The sequence below is a fragment of the Astyanax mexicanus genome, chromosome 5 (genome assembly GCF_023375975.1).
Source record: "Astyanax mexicanus isolate ESR-SI-001 chromosome 5, AstMex3_surface, whole genome shotgun sequence".
NCBI lineage: Eukaryota > Metazoa > Chordata > Actinopteri > Characiformes > Acestrorhamphidae > Astyanax > Astyanax mexicanus.
Window position 1 is genome coordinate 27,423,774 of NC_064412.1, and position 22,984 is coordinate 27,446,757.

At 36.8% G+C, this 22,984-nt stretch overlaps 2 protein-coding genes across 2 annotated transcripts; one reads left to right on the plus strand and one right to left on the minus strand.

Annotated features, from left to right (window-relative positions):
* Positions 1–3,656: 3,656 nt before the first annotated feature.
* LOC111193655 (kallikrein-15-like) lies at positions 3,657–6,284 on the plus strand. Its single transcript, XM_049479693.1, has 4 exons — positions 3,657–3,851; positions 4,504–4,775; positions 5,834–5,994; positions 6,093–6,284. The coding sequence occupies exons 1-4, from the start codon at positions 3,787–3,789 to the stop codon at positions 6,243–6,245; spliced, it is 651 nt and encodes a 216-aa protein (XP_049335650.1). The 5' UTR covers positions 3,657–3,786; the 3' UTR covers positions 6,246–6,284.
* A 3,258-nt stretch (positions 6,285–9,542) lies between these two features.
* Positions 9,543–17,845, minus strand: LOC125802247 (kallikrein-7-like). Its single transcript, XM_049479645.1, has 7 exons — positions 17,795–17,845; positions 17,482–17,598; positions 15,538–15,559; positions 14,244–14,394; positions 13,153–13,382; positions 12,237–12,397; positions 9,543–10,075 (listed from the first exon to the last, which is right to left on the minus strand). The coding sequence occupies exons 1-7, from the start codon at positions 17,843–17,845 to the stop codon at positions 9,878–9,880; spliced, it is 930 nt and encodes a 309-aa protein (XP_049335602.1). The 3' UTR covers positions 9,543–9,877.
* Between the last annotated feature and the right edge of the window lie 5,139 nt (positions 17,846–22,984).

Sequence of the window (22,984 nt, forward strand, 5' to 3'; positions counted from 1 at the left end):
AAGAAGTTTACCACTGTATTACATCATCTTTCCTTTTAATAATGTCCAATAAACATTTGTCAACTAAGGCCATTAATTTTTTTGTAGGTGGAGTTATTTGCCCATTCTTGTTTGATGTACATCTTCAGTGCTCAGCAATCCGGGATCTCAGTTTTTGTATTTTGTAATTCACAATATACACCACAAATTTGTAATGGGAGACGGGTTTGGATTTTAGGCAGGTCAGTTTCCCTGCAGGCACGTAACAGTATGTTAGATGTTATCCTGACATAATGTTTTTGATATCCTATGCCATGACCAACATTCAACCTGGGTTAGTATCTGCACTTTTACTACAAAGCCACCCTGTTGTAAAACATACAGAATGTGGCTCGGCATTGTGTTGCTGAAATAAGCAGGGACATTCCTGAAAAACGCTTGGATGGCAGCATATGTTGCTCCAAAACCTGTATGTACCTTTCAGCATTAATGGTGCCTTCACAGATGTGCAGCTTAACACACCCCCAGATAAATTCCAGATAAATGAGCCAGGTGAGAAAGTGAGGTCTGATCAGGGTGATCAGGGTAAGCTCAGATTTCCTGAAAAATTTAAAACATGTCTGAGTAGCTTCCTTATTTTATTTATTCTTGTTTATTTATTCAAACCAGATGTGTAAAAGTTACCTAACTCTCCTGAATTTCTTTAATAGTCCAAAATGATTTTAATAAATATAGTTTTTGGAGTCATTGGGTGCGCAGCATCTCCCTGATCCTAGAATTGTACACTCCAATTTTTGGCAATATGTATGAGTAAAATTAGGCAGTCAGATCTTTACTTTAATGATTATTCTAAATAAATAAAATGATCTCTTACTAATGGGTTCACAGTCTTGTCGCCACAACCCAAACAAAGAGTTCTGCAACACTGTACTTTAATATCTGCTTCCCTTTGATTAATTAGCTTTTGTATTTTTTTTCATGTTGAAGTAAAACCCAATTTGTCCTATTTTTATTAAATTTAATTAGTTAAGTATCTAGTGATGTGGTGCAGTTGACATCTAATGCTTTATGCTAAAGCTTTGCCAACTGTTGTATCTGAGAGATTTCAATGAAATAATATTCAATATTAATTCAATACCAGAGGCCAAAAGTATGTGTGAGAAAACTGTCTAAAACAAATAATATTATCTTTACACACATTCAAAGCAACCTCGTGCAGTTATCTTTACACATATTCAAAGCATCTTTGGTGGACCGTTGGTAAGTGGTGTCTGGTGTTTGCAGTGTGATGACCTGATTGGTTATCAGTTTAAAGTGTGATATGTAGAGTTTAAAAGTCCTCAGTCTCGGACTTGCTGCACAGTGAGGAAGAGCATCATGATGAAGGGCCTGATGAAGAGTCTCTTTCTTTTGGTGGTGGCAGGTAAGTTAAACTCTGCTTAATGTTAAAATAAACAGTGCTGCTAAAGAATGTTTTGGACTGAGATTTATCATAGAGCTTTAAACACCTTTCTTCTTGAAATCCCTTACAAAAAGCATTCACATGTTAATTTATCAACAATCACAGTTTATTACAAATATATATATATATATATATATATATATATATATATATATATATATATATATATATATACCTTTTTTTACATTTGAAAATGTTCAAATGTGATCATACAATTTTTCATTAAAATTAATTTAATTTTTAAATAATTTCATTTAATATTATTAAGTATATTTGGACAAGTTTGGACACAGTTTCTCTTATCCGCTACTTCACTGTTTCTGTGACTATAATACATTTACCTGTTGGGTGCTGGGAATCCATGTATGATTTTATTTGTTGTTTTGAGATTCAATTGAAAATCCAAAACCAGAAAATTAAAAATGAATTTATTATTTAATTTTTCGTTTTTTAATGTAATATCAAAAAACAAATAACAGCTTGTGTTTTTTATTTGATGATCCAAACAAAAATGGAAAATAAAACAAAAACAGAAGCCAATTTTTTTTTACCAGCATCCCAGAGCCGAAGGTTAGGCTACCGGTAGCAATGCCAACACGGCAAAATCTGGACACTGTATTATATAACTGTGACAAAAGAGCATTAATAAGCAGCAGGTTAGTACTGTAGATAACTGATGGCAATCACAGCAGCCCTGTAAAAGCTTGTTAGCAAAAAATGCTTCTTTGTTTAAACTAAGAATTGTCATATATATATATTTATATATTCATTTTATGGATAGAATATTTATTTACCCAGTAAAATAAGCAGATTAATCAAGAAGCAAACATTCTTGATGCAGTCCCTAAAATAAAATACCACACCAAAATTCATTCTTAGCCAAAGTCCTTCATTGCATCATTCCAGAAATAACTTGAATGGATACAATTAAGGACAATATGTTCAACACATTCATTTTTTCACCACAAAAGTAGCACTTGTTCTCCACCTGTGCATTTTATTTTGAGATAATACTGTTCCTGAAATAACTTTTATGATGGATTTTGTATGTCACTTCTATTGTCTTGTTATTTATTCTTTAGAAAGAGTCCAAACCTTGTTCCAATCAAATGTAAAATTTAAAGCCCACTGAGATAGAATTCCATGTATAGATCTAGGGATATATAAGTTTCTAATCAAGTCAAGTAGTTTTATTGTTAATACTGCATATGCACAGGACATACAGAGAATTGAAATTACGTTACTCTCCTTCCCAATTTTACAGCAGGTACAGATAATAGATATAATAAAAGAAAGAATGGGAGACACTATGTGTACAATACAGCAGGGACACAATAGACATACATGAGACAGAAAACAAAGTGCAGTAGTGGTGGGGGGTGAAATAAGATATATAAATATAAAAGAATGGGAGACACTATATGTACAACAGAACACAATAGACATATGTAAGACGGAAGACAATAGTGCAATATTGATGGTGATTGAGATGGGGTGACAGTATAAATAGAAGCCGTATAACAGTAGTGCAAATATGGTATATAGCTTAAGGCTGGTAAAGTGAATGAGTGCGTAAAGTTCTTAAAGTTCACAGTTCTTGGGGAATTAAAGTGTGTATGACAGTGCAAGTATAGCAGTAGTGCAGGTATTGGGTGTGTAGTGCAGGTCCGATTTTGAAAAAGTTTCAGGACTGTGTGTGTTCTAGTACAGAGTTTCAGTACTGTGTTGGTGGTTGTAGGAATCTTAGTAGCAGTGTTTTTAGGATCAATACCCTCAGGAATAGCTTCTGTTACTATTGTATATTCTTTGGCACTAATCTCAATGTTGTATTTGTGTATAAGAACAGTGTTGATGGAAATTACCCTTCTCATTGAGCAGTTGCCCTACAAGTAAAATGTTGCCCCTGTTCTCTGTTCATAAACTGCAGTCCAAGCAGTTAGAACTAAATTTCTTTTAAAACAGTATGACTGTTTTCTTTTATAATTTCATCTTTAATCTTGTAATATTAGGACTTTAATCTCGTAATGTTATGTGTTTATCCTTGAAGTGTATTGTTTTTATTGGGGCACTATTAAAAAATATAAAAACAGTTCATTTTGAGAATGTGATTTACTCAACATGGAATTGCATGTGTTGCATTTAAATATAAGGATATTCCAATCCACAAATTGTCCATTAATATTCATTCTTACTGTTTCCTTTATTTACAAGGTTATTCACTAGGGGATGTTGAGAAGAGAGTTTTTGTGAGTCCTGGTTATCCTACCCTCGGAGGAAATGTACCTCGAGGTCAAGGACTGCATCATGTGGTTGTGCTCACTCGTTCCAGATTTTTATTTACACCAATGATCTGTGGGGGTTCACTGATTAATGACATCTGGGTCCTCACTGCTGCTCACTGTGATGGCTGGTAAGAACATTATTTGATATGGTTATTTTTTGTAGTCCACGGATGAACTGGCCATAGAATAGGCCAGGAGGGGGCGATGTGTGTGTGGGTCAGTGAGAAACACATTAACCCTTTGATGTGCAAAATTTCAAAAGTTTAGATTTTTTTCATATCTTCGCAATAAATTAATTACATAATTCAGTATTCAATTTATCCCTAAATTTACATGTTTTTGATAATCATACATTCTTATTTATTTTTCTTACTTTTTGGATAAAACCCATTTTTGTCTCACTACCCCCTCTAATGCACAACATAGGTAAAAAAAAATACCCACATTAATTTTTAATTGTTACTTTATGTATGGCTGTGTGTTTATAAGCTATAAAATCAACATTATTAATATTCCTTTTTTTCAGGAAATTATATCAGAAGCAACACTATCCCACATGATCTGGGCCATGTTAAATTAATGTGCAATGCACAACATAATGCATACCTTTAATGCACAACATATGCATACTTTCTCTAATGCAGGTTAAAATGCGTATTCCAAGTATTCTTCATTTTATATTACCACACAGCAAATTCTGTTTTTGGAATGATCTCCCTGAGAGTTAAAATCAACTAATGTTGAAAAGTAATTTCTTTTCTTTCTGTTTTGCGATGTCAGGTTTATAAAGGTAGCTTTGAATCCTTTTCCCAATGCAAATCAACAAAGGAGAATTAATAAAAAGCACAAATGTTGTGGACATGGATCCCACCATGACCTCATGCTTCTGAGACTGGTCAACAACTTCAATGGACAATTGACCCCCATCCCCCTTCCTGTACGAGGCTGCACTGCACCTGCTCCTCACACTGGTGAAATGATTACTTTTTATGGCTGGATGAACGCACGGCTCAAACCAACCAGAGCTCCACCTGGAATCACACGAAGGATGAGTAAGATCAACGACTACTTTATCAACTTATTGTACAGTATATGGACGTCTCCTTCATGAAATTTGTTGCCCTTAAAATTACCCATTGTATTTTTTGGCATGTTTAATCACAGAATATCACCAGTATTTTTGCCTGTTCTGGGGTGGGTTTCCCGAAAGCTTCATAACGCTAAGAACTTCGTTAACTCGTACTTAATATTGATTGTTAATTAAAGAGTGTTTCCCAAACCAGTGCGTAACTAAAGTACTATGTAAACTCGCTCGCAGATTAACGAGTGCCCTGACCCAGTCGTTATTCATAAAGAGCTTCTTTAGTGGATCTAGACTTGCAGTTCAGCACCTTAAACACCAGGGACCGCCAATTTTGAGGGAGAAAAATTATAATTTCCCGTGTCTGCGGGTGCTCCGGTTTCCTCCCACAGTCAGTCCAAAGACTAATTGGATGTCAGATAAAAATTGCCCCTTAGGTGTGAGTGTGTAAGTGGATGTGTCTGTGTGTCTGTCTGTGTTTGTCTGCCCTGCGATGGATTTTCGGCCTGTCCAGGGTGTATACTGCCTTCCGCCCGATGCTGGCTGGTATATACTCCAGCCCCTCCCCCGCGACCCTTAACGGATAAAGCGGTTGACGATGAGTGAGTGAGTGAATGAGTTATATTATATTAAATTATGAGTTTGTTCTGTAAGTGAAAGCATAAGGAATATGCTTGAAACAAAGGAGTAATCCTATGATCAAGTACAATGCTGCAGAAAAGAGGAAGCATCTAAAAATCATGTTGTCATTCATATATTTGTTTGAGCACAGTTAAACGTTAATCTTACAAAACAGTGTTAAATTTAATGAATTATTTTAAATGTGATAATTTCCCTTAATTAAATGTGCGTTGCTTTGTAAACAAGTGTATTTGCATTATTACATTTGCATTATTAAAATAATTATATTTCCAACATTTCAGGGGCATTTAAATGAAAATAAAATCATCATGTTTTTTCAGAGAGAGTATACTTTAAAATTAAGTAGTTATCTTTACAGAGCTTTTTTTTTTTTTTTTAAACCTGCAGTTTCCTACGTAGATAATAGTCTTCGAAGAGCAACATCTGAGGTGGTCAGCTGTCCTGCATGGGGTTTTCCAAGACAAAACTGGTTCCAGCGAGTCTTTGGTGACCAAATTCCCCCTGGTCATCATATTTGTATTTTTCAGCGTGGCGTTAGTACCAATGCAGTAAGTTTTCTCATAATCCTACATCCTTGTGATGTACTAACCATAAAATACATATGCAAAAAAAGCCCATCCTTCTCTGTGTTTGTGTGTGTTTGCAGGGTGATTCCGGTGGAAGCCTGGTCTGGAATGATGTTCTGTATGGATTGCTTTCAGGTGACAGCCGCATTCTTAATAGTAATCCATCATCATATTTCATGAACATCTGTTATCATGAATACAGAAACTGGATCTTTAATAAAACAACATTGTGACTGCAGGAGTTCATCTATCTGTATTGCTGTGTGACAATAAAGAGAGCATAAACAGATGCCTCAGTCCTGCTTGTGTTATAATTCTGTTCTTCATAATAACATGCATACATATATATTTATACAGTGCCTATAGATTGTATTTACACCTTGGATATAATTGGAATCATGGTCTATATAGTTTTGCATGTATAAGAATAATTCACAAAGAAAATAAATAATAAATAAATAAATAAAAGTACTAAATAATCTACTTAAGAAATATGTAATGTAATGCTATTAATTGCAGAAATGTTTATCCTCCTAAAGTCAGAGTCTGTGTAGATAGGTCTCAATCAGACTTGCACACCTGGTCCATTTCCAACTGTTGCATTTCCTACCTTAAAGATTCATTTACTATGTGAAAATGTATGTAATGCTAAACCTGTGTAAAAAGCTGTGCCTGTTCTGGACTTAGATTTAAAAGAAGGAGACGTTTAATTCTTGTAGAATCTATCAGCCTATTTTTTTATAGAAAGGCATTACAGGACTGTGGACCACAATATACTGTGTGTGCACTAAACTACATTATACAAGTGAGAAATAAGTAAAACAGTAGATATAATTATTATTTTGATAAGGACAACAATAATAAATGTCTTCAGTGTGAAACTACATTAAGGTAAATAAATACAAAAATGTTATGTGCCCCACCACAGTGAAAGAAGGATAAAAAATCTATACAGGAGCACATGCAGAATTAATTTGGAAACAAAACATGTTAAATTAACAAGCATATGTTTTAGAAGCAGTACTTTAGATTCTTCTAAATACCACATCTAGCTTAGAGGACAGATCTGCACACTCTTGGTATTTTAATCTTCATGAGGTAGAGTGAGGTAGAATCACCTGGATGAAGTTTCTGGAGCTGCTGAACAATAGTTGCTGCTTTTCCTTCACACTGTGAAGCTCCATCTCTGCTGGGTTTAGGTCAGGTGATTGTGGAGAACTAACACGCTTATTGCGTAATTCCATATTTGTCCTTTAATTATTTTGATGTTTAATATTAACCTACAATGTACAAAATACATTAAATGAAGAAATAAAGAAAAACAATGTCTGTCCAAACTTTTGACTGGTACTATGTACATTGTAGGGTGAATATTAGCAAGACGTTTGTTAGCTGTTCTGGTAGTCTATGGTGATCAAACAAATTCCGATATACATTGTTGGTCTTGCCTTTAATGTGTGCGTGTGTGTGTGTGTGTGTGTGTGTGCGCTTTGTTAAGTGTTGATTTAATTCCTCTGCTGCCAAATGTTTTTCTCAAATAAAACACTGTACTCTATGTACACTTCTATCAATTAACTGAAGTAAAATGATACTTTTTCCAGTGTCTAGTGTTAGGATTGTTGCAGTTAACATTTTACAAAAAAACTAAACTGTGGAAGCTGAGAGATTTCACTGAAATGAAAAACAAAAATCCACATTCTTTCTGTAACAAAGGCTGAAGGTTTGGGTGAGGAAATTCTTTTCAGTAAAAAAAAAAGTCACTCTATTATTATCTTCACACACTTTACAAGCAGGCTCAGTGGCCCATTGGTAATTGGTGACTGATTGGTCATCAGATTTGTATATGTATGTATGTAATTGTATGTTTTTCACATGAGAAATTCTAAATAATATGTCCATTCTTGTTACAGTGTTTTATAATTACAGAGATATTCTCAATAAAAATATGATCCAGAGCGTTTGAGAATGTCTGTGGCAGGATTTTAGCTAGATTAGCCTAGAAGCTCTATTGTAAAAGTAGCTCATTATAGATGACAAACATGTTTTGGCTTGTTGACTATTTCAGAAATAAATCTGAATCTGGTCACTGACTACTGCTGCCAGCTGCTTTTTCAGAAACTGTTGTTATAGAGGAAGATTGTAATTTTCCCTGGAAGTCCAGTCTCCCTCTAGTGGCGGGAAGACAGCACTGCAGATGGCCCCTGACAGTAGGATTTATTTTATCATATAAAACAAGTTGATTTCAGTGTTTTTGTTTGTTTTAATACTGTTATGTTGCTAATCCGATCATAAATGGATAGCATATTTTATTTTTTTATCTCAGTGTATTTAAACTATAGCTGAAAACAAGCTTTAATTTAATTGAGTATACAGTGGCTTGAAAAAGCATTTGCTCCAGTGCAAATGTGATTCTGATATTTTTCTGATTATTAAACAAACTTTAATACTCTACAAAGATAAACTAAGTAAATATTTAAAGCACTTTTTAAATTATATAATTTTATTTAATGAAGGAAAAACAACACAATACACAATACAATCCAAACAAATCCTGTGTGAAAAAGTGTTTGTGCCACCCCTATGTTTTTCACATGCTGCAGAACCTGAGCTTGAGGTCAGGAACAGATGGCTGGACATTCTCCTTCAGGATTATCTGGTAAACAGCTGAATTCCTGGTTTCATCTATTACATCAAGTTGTCCTAAAGCAGCAAAGAAGCCCCAGACCATCACACTACCACCACCATGTTTTACGTTCAGTGTGATGTTCTTTTTCTGAAATTATGTGTAGCCCTGCCATGGATACGATTTTCAACCAGTCTTTTACTAATTATTGAATCATTAACACTGAACTTAACTGGGTTCTTTTGTGACCTCCTGGATGAGTTGTCCATGCCCTTTTGGAATAATTTTGGACGGCTGGTCACTCCTGGGAGAATTCACCAGTGTTCCATGTTATCTCTATTTGTGAATAATAGCTCTCACTGTTGAGTCCCAAAGCCTTAGAAATGACTTTGTAACCTCTTCTAAATTATGTTCTCTATTGTGTATCTTTCATAATGTTTATTGTTCTAAAGGTAATTTTAAAAGATTATCCTCCAGTAATGAACTGATTGTTGTTGTGGGGGAAGATTGTAATTTTCCTGGGAGTGGCGTTCGGTCCGAAAGACAGCAGTGCAGGTGGGCGCTGACAGGATTTATTTTTATTATAAAACAAGAGGATTTTGGTGTTTTTGTTTGTTTTAATACAGTTATGTTGCTAATCTGATCAAACATGGGGAGCACATTTTATTATCTGTCCTCAATGTGTTTAAACTGTAGTTGTAACTGAAATCACCTATACAAGTAGATATGGGTTTAATAACTTGCAAATGTAATTTATTATCTGACTTGCCTTTTTCTGTTGTTTTGTTTGTTAAATCTCTTTACATGTTTGTAATTCAGTGAAACCAGTGAAATGTGAGAATGAACAAACAGGACAGTGGATGTTTCTGCTCTTAGAGAGATCTGAGATCTCTTTATTATCAGTACAGCTATTGCATGATAAATATAAATATACAATACATGACTGACTTAATTTAAAGTCCTCAGGGGTAATTTGAGTAAATTCTTATTAAACAACAAAGCTATGCAGTTACTCTGAGACAGAAATCTGAGGAAGATGCTAATAAATCAGAAGTTCTAAGAGAAATACAGTGCACAGAGGCTCTGTAAAACAAGTACAACAGTATCCAAATATTTAACTCCTAGGGTCAGGGGGAAAGATGTGGAGAGTTTTACTCTGAATGGTTTTATTGACCAAACAACACATCTGAAATCTGAAAACTTGACATGTTTCTGTGTTTCTTTCTAAGAAGCGTGACTAGATTAATCTTCAGAACAGCCACAGAGGTTTTCCCGTATTATTGTTATGGGTCTTTTTGACACATCTCTTATTAGATCATCAATCCAGTCTCTGTAGGCACACACATCCATGAACTCCACTTGTTTCTGGCAGAGGATATCGTAGTTCACGAGGACTCCATACAGAACATCACCCTTCATCAAACTGGTTCCAGCAAAGAGCTGAGAGAGAGAAAAGATTAGGGTGGTTTGAAAAAATTTAACAGATGTGTTGTAACATTTTGTGTGTGTAAATGTACTTTTTGCAAGCTCAAATGTGAAACTCGCAAGAAAAAAAGGGAATTGTGTCCACACTGAACAAAATTTCGCTTAAGCTTCATTTTTCTTCCTCTCGGGTGTTTTTTTTTTCCTCTTGAATTTACAATTGTTCTCGCGCTATGCGAATTGCCTGCAGCTCCTTTTTTTGTAGATAGGGTCAGCGTCACCTCCCTCAGCAAATGCTACTGGCCAATATCTTCAGGGTTTGTGACGGACTGCCTACTACTAAACAGTTGAAGTAGGGCGGAGAAAGAAGGAGAGCAGGAAAGTTAGATAACTAGCTAAAATCCAGAGACGGTCGCTCCAGGTGCTGAACCTGGGTAAACTACACCAGCCAGTTAGCTATCTCTCCTGTTGTCCTTTTTCCGCCCTCCTCTGGCTGTTGGTAGTAGGCGGTCTGTCACAAACCCTAGAGACCCTGACCCCACCCACAAACTGTCAAAACCACCCCTATCTAGACTCAAGCACAAAACACTCACTTGAGCAAAAAAATGAAGCCACAGGTAATTTGCTTGGCACGCAAGGACAACTGTCAAGGACATTTGAGAGGGGAAAAAAATCATCAGAGAGAAGAAAAATTAAGCTCAAGAGCGACTGTTGCATTTAGTTCTGCACTGTTTCTGCATGGAAAGAGCTAGAATACAATACTTTTGCTGAATGTGCAATTAATAGGCAAAACAACATATCAGCAAATAGCTACACTTTAAATTGTAGCAGCAGCATTTCATGAGTGCAAACCCTGACTTTAGAGTGGAAGTACAAGTAGAACAATTTTTGTGTGATACAGGAACTTCATTGTACAAAGACAAGTTAAAAAAACAAAAAGTACTTTTGGTGCTGAAAAAAATACTCTTGGTGCTGAAAGGAACTATTTACCCAATTTAAATTCCACAACATTAAGCCATTTGCCAGTTTTTGTGTAAGAAGGCGGCCTGTACCGCCAACCACCAGCAGAGGGCTGCAGTAGAAAAGCTGGTGGATCTGGGCCAAAAAACTTCAAGTCCCAAAATCCTCAGCGGTAATTAGCACTGACCAGGCTCAGCTGTGAGACACAGCATAAAAACCCCAGTCAAGCAACAGCTACTTATCACACCTTTGTAGAGGGGTGGCTGGTAATAGTGGGTAACGAGAAAAGAGACATGAGAAGAAAAAAAAAGAAAAGATCTTAAAAGAAACAAAGGCTAACAAAATTATTAAAATATCTTAAAAAAAAAAAAGCCACAAAAGAAGATAAAAGATCTTGAAAAAAAACAAAAGGCTCGCAAAAAATAAGGAAAGACATTAAAAGAAGCCGCAAAAAAGAAGAGAAAAGATTTTGAAAGAAAACAAAAGGCTCGCAAAAAAATAAGAAAAGACATTAAAAGGAGTCACAAAAAAGAAGAGAAAAAGTTTGAAAGAAAACAAAAGGCTCACAAAAGAATGAAATATCTTAAAAGAAGCCACAAAAAAAGAGAAAAGATCTCAAAAAGTCTTCCTAAGTTTCCTTTTACAGAGAGCCTCTCCTAAGTTTCTTTAAGTTTGTTTGGTTAGCTTTTTTTGGGCCATGCCATGTGGCAGGTCCTTTCGTAAAAAATTACTGCCATTTTCTCCTCTGCCATTATTCAAGGCCTTTTTTAAAGCCACTCCACTCATTTTAAGTAGTGCAGTGGGAACACTCTGGCCTGCAGTCCACAAGGTTGAGAGTTTAAACCCCACCTTGGGCAGCACCTAAACACAGTGCACAAATCACCAATGCAATCAATTAATAATCAAAACAAATAACTATACAAATATATAAACAAAAATAAATAAATAAAAAACTATGCACTTAAGTCCACCTCCCCCACTACACTGAAATATTTTGTACACAAGAAAAATCTCAATAGGGAATTTGTTTAGGTTCTCACACAGCCAGTATTAACACTAAGATGACTGCAATTTTAGGATCCTGAGGACATCATTCTTTCTTCTTGTTAACATTTAGAAAGCTATCATTCAACTAGTGCTATGTAAATACATGACAGAGAGGTTACATTGATTATAGCAGTGTATTAAGCATGTTTTTGAGCAGACTGGGTAGGCATACCTCACAGTCGTTCACTCTGGGGGGGTGTTTTGCACACAGAATGTGGTGTTCCTGATGTTTTTTCAGACAAAGTGGCAAGGGCTGCTTCTCTTGTGTTGGGACGTTAATGCAGCTTGCTACAGTGAGCCCTCCAGTCTGTAGTTTCTGAGCCTCATCCCGGTCTGTAGAGTAAAGACAGGGATTAAAAATTATAAGTTGTTTTTCAGTCTGCTGGAGTGTTTTTCCACAATAAATGTAACATTTAACATGCAACAAGTTAGAAATATATATAAAAACATATTTACTATAAACCAATTGCTTTCACATGTTTCCTAATGGCAGAAAACATGGCTGAATATTGTAAAATATGGTAAATGTTAATTATTTGCTTTTTTTCCCCTTATTAAAAATTGCATAGTTCCACAAACTGAGTAACTAAAAGTATCTCAGATCTTTAATCTGATGTGTTAAGATACTATCAAATCATACAATCATATAATTGCTTTGCATATGATTAACTTGGCTTCTGTGAAATTACGATCTGAAAAGATTATTGCAGAACATAATAATGAGTTAAATATAAGAGTTTATGATCACTTATTCTTTGTAGATTTTTTTATTCTCATTTAATAAATATGAACACTTTGACTGCCAAGCAGTTGATGGGGACTTTTTCCAATATTTGAGGTAAGACTGAGGACTTAAAGAGCATCTAATTCAGAAAATCATCATTGCAGTGCAGTTTTCTGTTATATTACAAAAAGATCACAGCCTTTAGAACATACACTACAAAAAAGCCTTTAGAACATACACTATTCTAAAGGCTGTCATTATCAAGAAAAGGTAGATTTTAATTTAAGATTTCACATTTGTGCCTACTGGATCTGTGTCAACATAAAAAAAAATAAACCAACTAACTTAATATAAAGAAACTCACCTTTAGCAAAGTTATAAACTGGATTTATCCATCCATAGAACTTTACCACATCTTTCGGTGGCTGACAGTGTTGGGTCGGAGGAAGGGTGGCACTGGGAAAGTCAGTACGGTTTATCTTCAGCATCATTATGTTGTGTGCTTCTTTGTCGATATAAATTTTTTGCTCAATAACTGGCCTCCGTTCTCTTTTTCTTGTTCCCAGCTGGTAGCCCAAAATCACCTCCATGTCCCTGGAAAAAGGAGTGATTTCTTAAGAACACAGCTATGTGTGTGTTGTGATTGGTTGTTTATTGATGGAACTATTTCTGCCTGTATATACACAGTCTAGTCTGGTACCTGATCTGACCTGCTTCTTCAGCCATGTTTAATTTGTCATTTGCTATCATTTGTTTTACTAACTGGGTCCAAAGCTGTATATGGGTCGATATGAACACATTACATTTATTTTGTGTCTACAGCATAGCTGTTTAAATTTCATATAAACACTGTGTAACAATACATTTTTCACTTTTTTTATTATTTGCTTAGATATTTTCATAAAATACCCTGGCATTTTTAAATGTGTAAAAATTCCTGAAAATTCTGCCTAATCCCAATCTGATAAAAATCTGATATGAATTAAACCATTCTGTCTTCAGCCCTCACAAGAGCATACTAATACTGGTTACCGTTAAGATATTTGGGATATTTACTGCCTCTACATTACTTGACAGTATTTATTTGTAAATACAGTACCTATCAAATGTTTCGACATACCTTTTATTCAATTTTTCGTTCTTTTTAGTATTTACTACAATGTAAATTTAATATTGAAGACATTAAGAGATCTACACACTCCTGTTAGTGTCACACTGAGGCATCTTGAAGGATTTGCTGGAGGTGCTGAACAATAGTTGCTCCAGCTCATCCCAAACCACATTAAATCACCATCTCAGTGGAGTTTGGACAGGGGGTTGTGGAGAAAAAACACTTTTTTGTGTCCCTTATTTTTTTTTCATGTGTTCAATATTAATCTACAATGCCAATTAAATAAATTAAGAAACTTTTAACTGGTACTGTATCTAGTATATGATTGTTGTACAGGCTCTTACGATTGTTTGCAGTAGGCTGCAGTTAGGACCCACTCAGAACTGATCAGAGTTCCCCCACAGTGGCCGAGATCATCATAACGAGTAGTGACGAGCACATGGTGCAGACCATCAGTAGGACTGTCAGTCCTCGGATCGACTGCTAACAAAGCACCTGTAAGAAAAACAAACACTGGACGCACTTAAATAATAATAATAATAATAATAATAATATATATATATATATATATATATATATATATATATATATATATATATATATATATATATATATATATATATATATATATTAATTTGCAAAATATGAAGGAAATATTTGCAGATTGCATTTTGCAAAAAATACAAATAAAAAAGAACTACAGTATGATGCCAGAACCAAGGTCAATTAAGACATTTCACTTGAATTAATTTATTTAATTATGCACATTAAAAGTAAATATGCTACATGAACATCAACAAGTAATCTGAAAAACAGATAATGCGTCCATATTTTTCTTCAAATTCCAGTTTTCTATTTTCATTTTACATTTAAAATGACAAAATTGTAAAAAAATTTCAGCTTTATCTAAGTGGTGAGCAAATGTTTATTTAGGTAAATGCAAAACTGACAATGTGGCCCCAGGCCATTATGAACGGCAAACCATCAGCTGAAACATTACATGTTTGTGAAAACACTTTTAACATGCTAACGCATATTCAGCAGCTTCTTCCAGATGAGCTGTTAACCTGAGCTGATACAAAAATACCTGCAACTCAAACACTAATTTCCACATTATTCATTTTATTATTATTTAAAAAAAAAAACACAAGGGTTGTTTTTTTCAGACTGTTTTTTGGACTCTACTATGACCTTTTAAAAACCATACAGGAGAGTGGAATACAGCAAATGGTTTTATTTGAGTTGCACTGTTACAGCGTTACTAAAGTTACTAAAGTTGAGGCTATGCAGAATGCCAGCTGTCCCTACTTACTGCCAAAGCTGTTTGCCTTCTTTTTGGGAGAATTTGGATTAAGCTTCGATTAAATCTAGCCTATAATAAACTAATTACAACAGTACTCTTATTGTACGACTTTATTTTGTATTTTACAACAAACAAAATAAAAGCTGCTTTTTTATATTTTTAATACAGTACAGACTGTATTAACTACCTCAGGGGGGCGTAACACAGTGGCGTAAGAAAGTATTTGCCACTTTATATGATGGTGATATGATATGTTTTTTATATGATGATTTTATCTATTAGAGGGAAAAAGTATCCAAACCAATCTGGCCCTATGTGAAAAAGTAATTCCCTACCTGCCTTATATCGGTTCTTGTTCTACCATCCAGCACGAACAAGTAACCATATAGTGGGAATGAAAAGTGTGAATGATAGTCAAATGTTTCTTCTAAGTATCTCTACACGACTTGTGAATCTTCATCATTTAACCTTTATCTAAACGGTGAGCAAATGTTTACTTAAGTAAATGCAAAAATGAAGATATGGTCTCAGGCCACAGTGAACTCCACACCACCAGCTGAAACATTATATTGGTGTGTTTTATTTCAGATAATACAATGAATATTTAGTGACTGAATATGCTGGATTATTGAGTAAATAGATTTCATAATGAGAATTCTGTTGTTTCTAGTGTTTTAGTTTCAAGACCAAAAACGAGCGAGTCCAAGTCCTCTGTCTGAAGTAAAGTTCATTAGAAACTGAACCTCTTTTACTATTGTTACTGAACATCAACAATTAATTCAAACAGACCATATCAGTCCTTTCTCTATGTGCCTAAAATCTGCACACAGATTGGCTAACAGCGAAAAAACAAGCTACTCCTGCTTTTATTCAGTATCCAATCAATGCACTTTTCATTTTGAATAGTCTGACGTTAAATTGAATGTGCTCTTTTTCACTGGCTCGCTGGAATTATACTATTGAGTTAAGTGAATCATTGTGAATTTGTATGCAGGACTTCCCAAATGAAGAAACAGTAAACAGGCCAAACTAGTGCAGAAAACAGGCCAAAGAGTCTAAAAGCGGAGAGGGTGCGCAGTTCTAGCGCAGAAAAACGGGCCAAAGAGTGTAAAAGCGGAGAGAGTGTGCAGTTGTAGCACAGAAAAATGGGCCAAAGAGTCTAAAAGGTGCGAGAGTGCTCAGTTGTTGCGCAGAAAAATGGGCCAAAGAGTCTAAAAGCGGAGAGAGTGCGCAGTTTTAGAGCAGAAAAAGGGCAAAAGAGTCTAAAAGTCGTCGTTATTAAGGAGTTTAATATTAAGAGACATTATGAAATGAAACATCAATTTGAAAAATCTTAGTTTACACAACACTGTCAAAGATTGATAAAGATAGTGAGTCAAGTAAAATGGTGTGTACATCGAAATAATCAGGAAAATTTATTATTTAAAGTGGTATATTTCATTATTTGTTTTATTACAGAGTCTGTGGCCCGTAACTTCAAATATATTTCTCCTTCTGGCCCCCAACAAAAAAAGTTTGGACAACCCTGATCTAGCTAACATACTAATGTTATTGGGGAGAGAATTACTGCTAGTGATTAGCTAACTAACCTTAGCAACGAGCTAGCTAAATACAAATGTTACCAGGGAGAGAAGTACCGTTAGCGATGAGCTAGCTAACCTTGCGACGAGCTAGCTAACCTTAGCAAGAAGCTAGCTAACCTTAGCGAGGCTCTGTTTAAGGACAAATTGTGATTGTTTTCACATTTTATAATAAAAATGAATGGAATTTAAAATTAGATTATTTATTTTTAAATGTTAACCTCTCAATCTTAGTCTCGGTTTTTCCCAGCCTTTGTCTTGACTTGGACTCGACTTCTAAAAAAAGTATTGGGCTTGACTTGGATTTGACAAGTCTCGGTCTTGGTTTTGACTACAACACTAGTTGTTACACAATCCTACAGATCAAATCGTTCAGATCAGTGTTCTTAATTTTTAGTGATTTCTACATAGAATAGATTAATACTGAAGATATCAAAACTATTAAGGAATGTGTATGTAATTATAGTTTGATCTGCTCTTCTAACTACAGGATTAGTGAATGTTCAAGTTTAACTGTCCCCAAGGTTCAGTTTATGACCCTCTCTGGTGATACTAAAAGCCGCTGAGTTATCTTTACACACATTCAAAGCATCTTTGATGGGCCGTTAATATGTGGGGTCTGTTTGAACTGCAATAAGATAACCTGATTGGTCAGATTAATGTGTGATATGTGGAGTTTAAAAGTCATCAGCATCAGACCTGCTGCACAGTGAGGAAGAGCATCATGATGAAGAGTCTGCTGAAGGGTCTCTTTCTCTTGATGTTGGCAGGTGAGTTAAACACTTTCTTTAACTGCTTTCTTAATTCGCTCTGCTGCTGAAGACCATAAATACATGGTTACAGTGTGTTAAATACAGGCAGATTTTACCTTTTGAGTTATAGCACTGAGAACTTTACTCCATCTACTTATTAAGTATAGAGGAACTATATGCTATACTATGCTCTCTGTTTGTAAGGGTCCACACTGGGGGGAGTGCAGAAGAGGGTTTATGTGTATCCTGGTCATTCTCACCTTGGGGGAAATGCAAATGATACTAATGGGCCACGAAGAGGTCAACATCATGGTCGGCATCATATGATTGTGAACCGACCCGCGTGTAGATTTAATCCACGCTGTGGAGGTTCTCTGCTTAGTTCAGACTGGGTGATCACTGCTGCTCACTGTGACTTCTGGTAAGAACATCATTTCATAGTGTACTCTTTCTTCTGAATGTGTGAGAGACCACCAAACCTGCCTGTTGCCAACAACGTCTATATAAAATATGTTTGAGCACACTGAAATGGTAAAATGTTACTTAATTGTATTATTTTAAAAGTAATGAATTATTGCAACAAAAAAAAAAAACATTTTTTTATTATTGCATTTCAATACATTTTATAGTTTTTATAATTTTTTTCTTTATAATTACCAGCAAATAACAGTCAATTAGTCATAGTGTCAGTCTTATCTATAGATGTGGCCGTGATCTTACATGTGCATGGTTGGTGACATTTATCCAAAATGGCAAAAGTGGTTCAAAATATGTATACTAGAAATGATGATCATGTTGTTGTTGTTTTTTTATATAAGCTCTATATTATCAGATCATAATGCTAAGTAATTATATTACATATTATATAGTTGCACAATTTGGTTTCATTTAATTGCAACATGTAAAGCAGGGGTGTCCAAACTCTTTTTGTTGGGGGCCAGAAGGAGAAACATATTTGAAGTCAATGTTGTTACTGTTACTGTCTCCAAAACCATCACAACCCGCCCCAACCAGAAGCCGTGGATGACTGCAGAGGTGCGTGTGCTGCTGAGATCCCGAGACAAGGCCTTTAAGTCAGGGGACAGGGCTGGCCTCCGAACAGCTAGAGCCAAGCTCTCCCGGGGGATCAGAGAGGCAAAGCGCACCTACGCAAAGAAAATCCACGCCCACTTCCAGGACACTACTGACACTCGGCGCATGTGGCAGGGCATCCAGACCATCACCAACTACAAGTCACCCCCCCTGCTTGTAACAGTGATGCCTCCCTTCCAGATGCACTGAACTCCTTCTACGCAAGGTTTGAAGCACAGAACTACACGACAGCAAGGAAGACTACACCTCCTCCAAACGATCAGGTACTGTGCCTGTCCTCAGCTGATGTGCGGAAAACTCTACTCAGAGTCAACCCACGGAAAGCCCCAGGACCAGACAGCATACCTGGCAGAGTGCTCAGAGGATGTGCAGAACAACTCACGGATGTTCTCACGGACATTTTCAACATCTCTCTGAGTACTGCAATCGTGCCGACGTGCTTCAAGACGACCACCATCGTCCCTGTGCCAAAGAAGTCTCAAGTGTCCTGCCTTAATGACTACCGTCCCATTGCACTTACTCCCACCATCATGAAGTGCTTTGAGAAGCTGGTCATGAGGCACATCAAAAACCAGCTCCCGTCCTCACTGGACCCTCTGCAGTTTGCGTATCGTCCAAACAGATCAACAGACGATGCCATCTCTACTGCGCTCCACCTGGCTCTCACCCACCTGGACAACAAAGACTGCTATGTTCGAATGCTGTTCATCGACTTCAGTTCAGCATTCAACACCATCATCCCTCAACATCTGATCGGAAAACTGAGCTTGCTGGGCCTGAACTCCTCCCTCTGCAACTGGGTTTTAGACTTCCTGACTGAGAGACCACAATCAGTCAGGATTGGAAACAACACCTCCAGCACCACCATACTGAGCACTGGCGCCCCCCAGGGCTGTGTGCTCAGCCCACTGCTGTTCACTCTGCTGACTCATGACTGTACTGCAAAGTACAGCTCAAACCACATCATCAAGTTCGCTGATGACACAACTGTAGTTGGCCTCATCAGCAAGAACGACGAGTCAGCATACAGAGAGGAGGTGCAGTGGCTGACGGACTGGTGCAGAACCAACAACCTATCTCTTAACGTGGATAAAACCAAGGAGATGGTTGTTGACTTCAGGAGAGCTCCAGGTGTCCACCACCCGCTGAACATCAACGGCTCTGCTGTGGAAATTGTGGATAACACCAAGTTCCTCGGTGTTCACATTGCAGAGAACCTCACCTGGTCCCTCAACACCAGCTCCATAACCAAGAAAGCCCAGCAGTGTCTCTACTTCCTGCGGAGACTGAGGAAAGCACATCTCCCACCCCCCATCCTCACCATGTTCTACAGAGGGACTGTAGAAAGCATCCTGAGCACCTGCATTACCGTCTGGTTTGGGAATTGCAACACCTCAGACCGCAAGACCCTACAGCGGATAGTGCGGACAGCTGAGAAAATCATCGGAGTCTCTCTTCCCTCCATCGCCGAGATCTACACCACACGCTGCATCCGCAAAGCCACCAGCATTGTGGACGACCCCACCCATCCCTCACACGGACTCTTCGGTCTGATGCCGTCCGGCAGAAGATACAGGAGCATCCGAGCCTCCACTACTAGACTCTGCAACAGCTTCATCCACCAGGCAGTCAGACTTCTCAACGCACAGAGACAGAACTGAACCCCCACCCCACCCACCACTCACCCAACACACTCACACAAAACTAAACTGTACACCCCCCCCCTTTACACTCACAAGAACTGAACTTCACCCACACACACACCCAGTCAGCACACAGAGGCTGACATGACTTTATTTGCTGCACTCTTAAAAACTATAAACTCTACCTCAGTAACTGCTGTGATTATATATGTTCTATATGTTACAGTATGTCACACATCTCTGCACCTTATCCCCACTATACACTTATTATACCGTATCGGTACTGCACTGTCCTGTCTTTAAATTGTCTCGTCCTTTGTATTTATTGTATTTATTGTTATTTAGTGTTATAATTTTATAATTTTATGTTGCACTGTCGTCACTCCTGCACCATATGTTGTCTATTGCTTGTTGTTCTACGTTGCACCATGGTTCCGGAGGAACGTAATTTCATCACACTGTGTACCTGTACTCAGATGTAATGACAATAAAAGCCTCTTGACTTGACTTGACTTGACTATATATAGGTTCCCTTAGTCTATGTTTGCTGTCGGTCTTTGCACCTTCCCCGTTGTCTGTCACGTCACGTTATAGCTTACTCCACATTTCTTGTATTTACTCACTCTTGTTTATTGTTTGTCACATTATTTCTAATCACGTTCATTTCCTGTTTGTTTCATTGTTTATTTTGTATATTATTTACATTTTTTCCTGTATATATCCCTAGCCCTGTTTTGTTATTATTTGTTTTGCTTAGCTCTCTGTTGGTCTTCCCTGTTTGTTTATGTTTATATATTTATTTGTTATTTCCCTGTTTGTTTATTTGTTTATTTGTTATTTATTAAAGTCTGTCTTACCCGCTTATGAGTCCGCCTCCCGTCTGCTCTGCTCCCCGCCTGCTCCTATGTTACGGAAATGCTCACATTAGCAACAAGATCGAAAAGATGGAGCCTCTCATGATGAGAGTATGAGATTGATATTACTCATGTTGGCTTGTATGAGAATGATTATCGTTTTTGTATATTTTTTGTTACAATTTAGAAAAAGGTATCAACAAAAAAGTATTGTTTTTTGTTAAAAAATGTTAAAATAATACCCAGCCCTACTAAAGACCTTCAAACTTCACGTGAACTTCAGATTAGCTCAAGAACAGTAGAGTGTAGAGAGCTTCATGGAATAAATTTCCATGCTCGAGCAGCTGGACCCAAGCCCCTCATCATCAAACACAATGCAGGTGAGGTGAAAGGATACTTTTGGCAATAAAGTGTACATTTAAAATACTACAATAATATTGAGTAATTTGTTTAATTTCATTTGGTTTATTTTTAACATATTTATTTTAGTTTTATGATTTGTAATCAAGACTAGGTCACATTTCTTGTACAATTTACACATATTTTTTGCACATTTCAACACTGTATTTTTGGACCTTGAGGCCAGCACAAAGGAAACCATTTAGCATTTTATGTATTTAAAAAAAATAATTGTATATAATTTCCTAAGAACAAATAAATGCTTTTACAAGAAGAACTAAAGACTTTAACCAACGTATGTCAAACAAGTGAAGGAGCATTTCAGTTCCAGTGGATGTGTGATCAACATTTATTAACTTTAAGATAAACGACTCCCATGACATGCTGTTAGTAAATCAGTCTGGGAGTTTGAATCATACAATTTGCCTATAACAACCTTGCTCACATTATTTTAGATAACTCCTCTGAGTACTGTGGCAGCAGCAGGCTGTACAGTGTAGACCAGTATTGTTAGATCTATGTTTAATCTGGAGATATGACCCAACAACGGTTAGATACTATTAGGTATCTGCAAGTGTTGAGTGTTTGTGTTAAACCAAACAACTTAATCTGACAACTTGTGTTAAATTAACAACTTAAGTCCTTTGGAAGATCATTGTGAGTAATGGTGGCATAAAAAAATGCATGTATGGGTAACACTTCACTTGGATGGTTCATTCTAGACGCCTTGTAGGTGCTCACTTAACATTCAATTAATATTAAACAAAAGGTCTATTAAAGATGATAAGTTTTAGGATTGAGGGCCCACTCTGGTGAAAATGGGTAATTGCACCAAACATGCGGAAGAATAATTTTAAACTGGGTGGGTTTGATGCGGTCTCCTTTCAGAGTGGATAAATCTGAATCCAGGTTATGTTTAGTCAGAGGGAGAGAGCGCTCAGTCTGTCACGTCTGGTGTTGTAGGCGCTCCCTGTCCTTCCACACTTAGCTCCAACGGAGGTTCTCAGTCTATTAACTACAACATCCAGAATGCACCACACACCGACATCACACACTCTGCCGATCACGTGACACCTCACCTGCCCCGGCCAGGAAGTCCTGAATACTGATTACCTGTGCTATTTAAGGTCTGCTCACACACACACACACACGCCGCGTATTGCCTGGTTTCGCCCACATTACAAAGCGTTTATCACTGTTATAGTTTTCTCGTGTATGACCTTTCTTTTGTTTTCTCGACTCTGATTTTTGCCTTGCCTACTCTGTGGATTTTTGTGTATTACCTGGACTGCTTATCGTTTACGTTTCTCTGATACTGCCTGCCTCGTGTATGACCATTGGACTGCCTCACTACCCGGTAATGGTCTTTCCCTCCTGGTTTCTGCTTAACAGTGTTCACTACCTACTGCTACTGTTTTGTTTGTACCCTGTGGGTTTTTAATAAAATCCTTAACTGGTTCCG

Excerpts from the sequence above, each read along its gene's own strand:
- LOC111193655 (XM_049479693.1), top strand. The coding sequence starts at position 3,787 with ATGATCTGTGGGGGTTCACTGATTAATGACATCTGGGTCCTCACTGCT. Across the intron at positions 3,852-4,503 it reads GCTGCTCACTGTGATGGCTG|GTTTATAAAGGTAGCTTTGA; the intron begins GTAAGAACATTA and ends TTGCGATGTCAG. Across the intron at positions 4,776-5,833 it reads TGGAATCACACGAAGGATGA|TTTCCTACGTAGATAATAGT; the intron begins GTAAGATCAACG and ends TTAAACCTGCAG.
- LOC125802247 (XM_049479645.1), bottom strand. The coding sequence starts at position 17,845 with ATGATGTTGACCTCTTCGTGGCCCATTAGTATCATTTGCATTTCCCCC. Across the intron at positions 15,560-17,481 it reads TCTTCCTCACTGTGCAGCAG|AACAAGAACCGATATAAGGC; the intron begins GTCTGATGCTGA and ends GCTGGATGGTAG. Across the intron at positions 14,395-15,537 it reads CAAGAACCGATATAAGGCAG|GTGCTTTGTTAGCAGTCGAT; the intron begins GTAGGGAATTAC and ends TTTTTCTTACAG.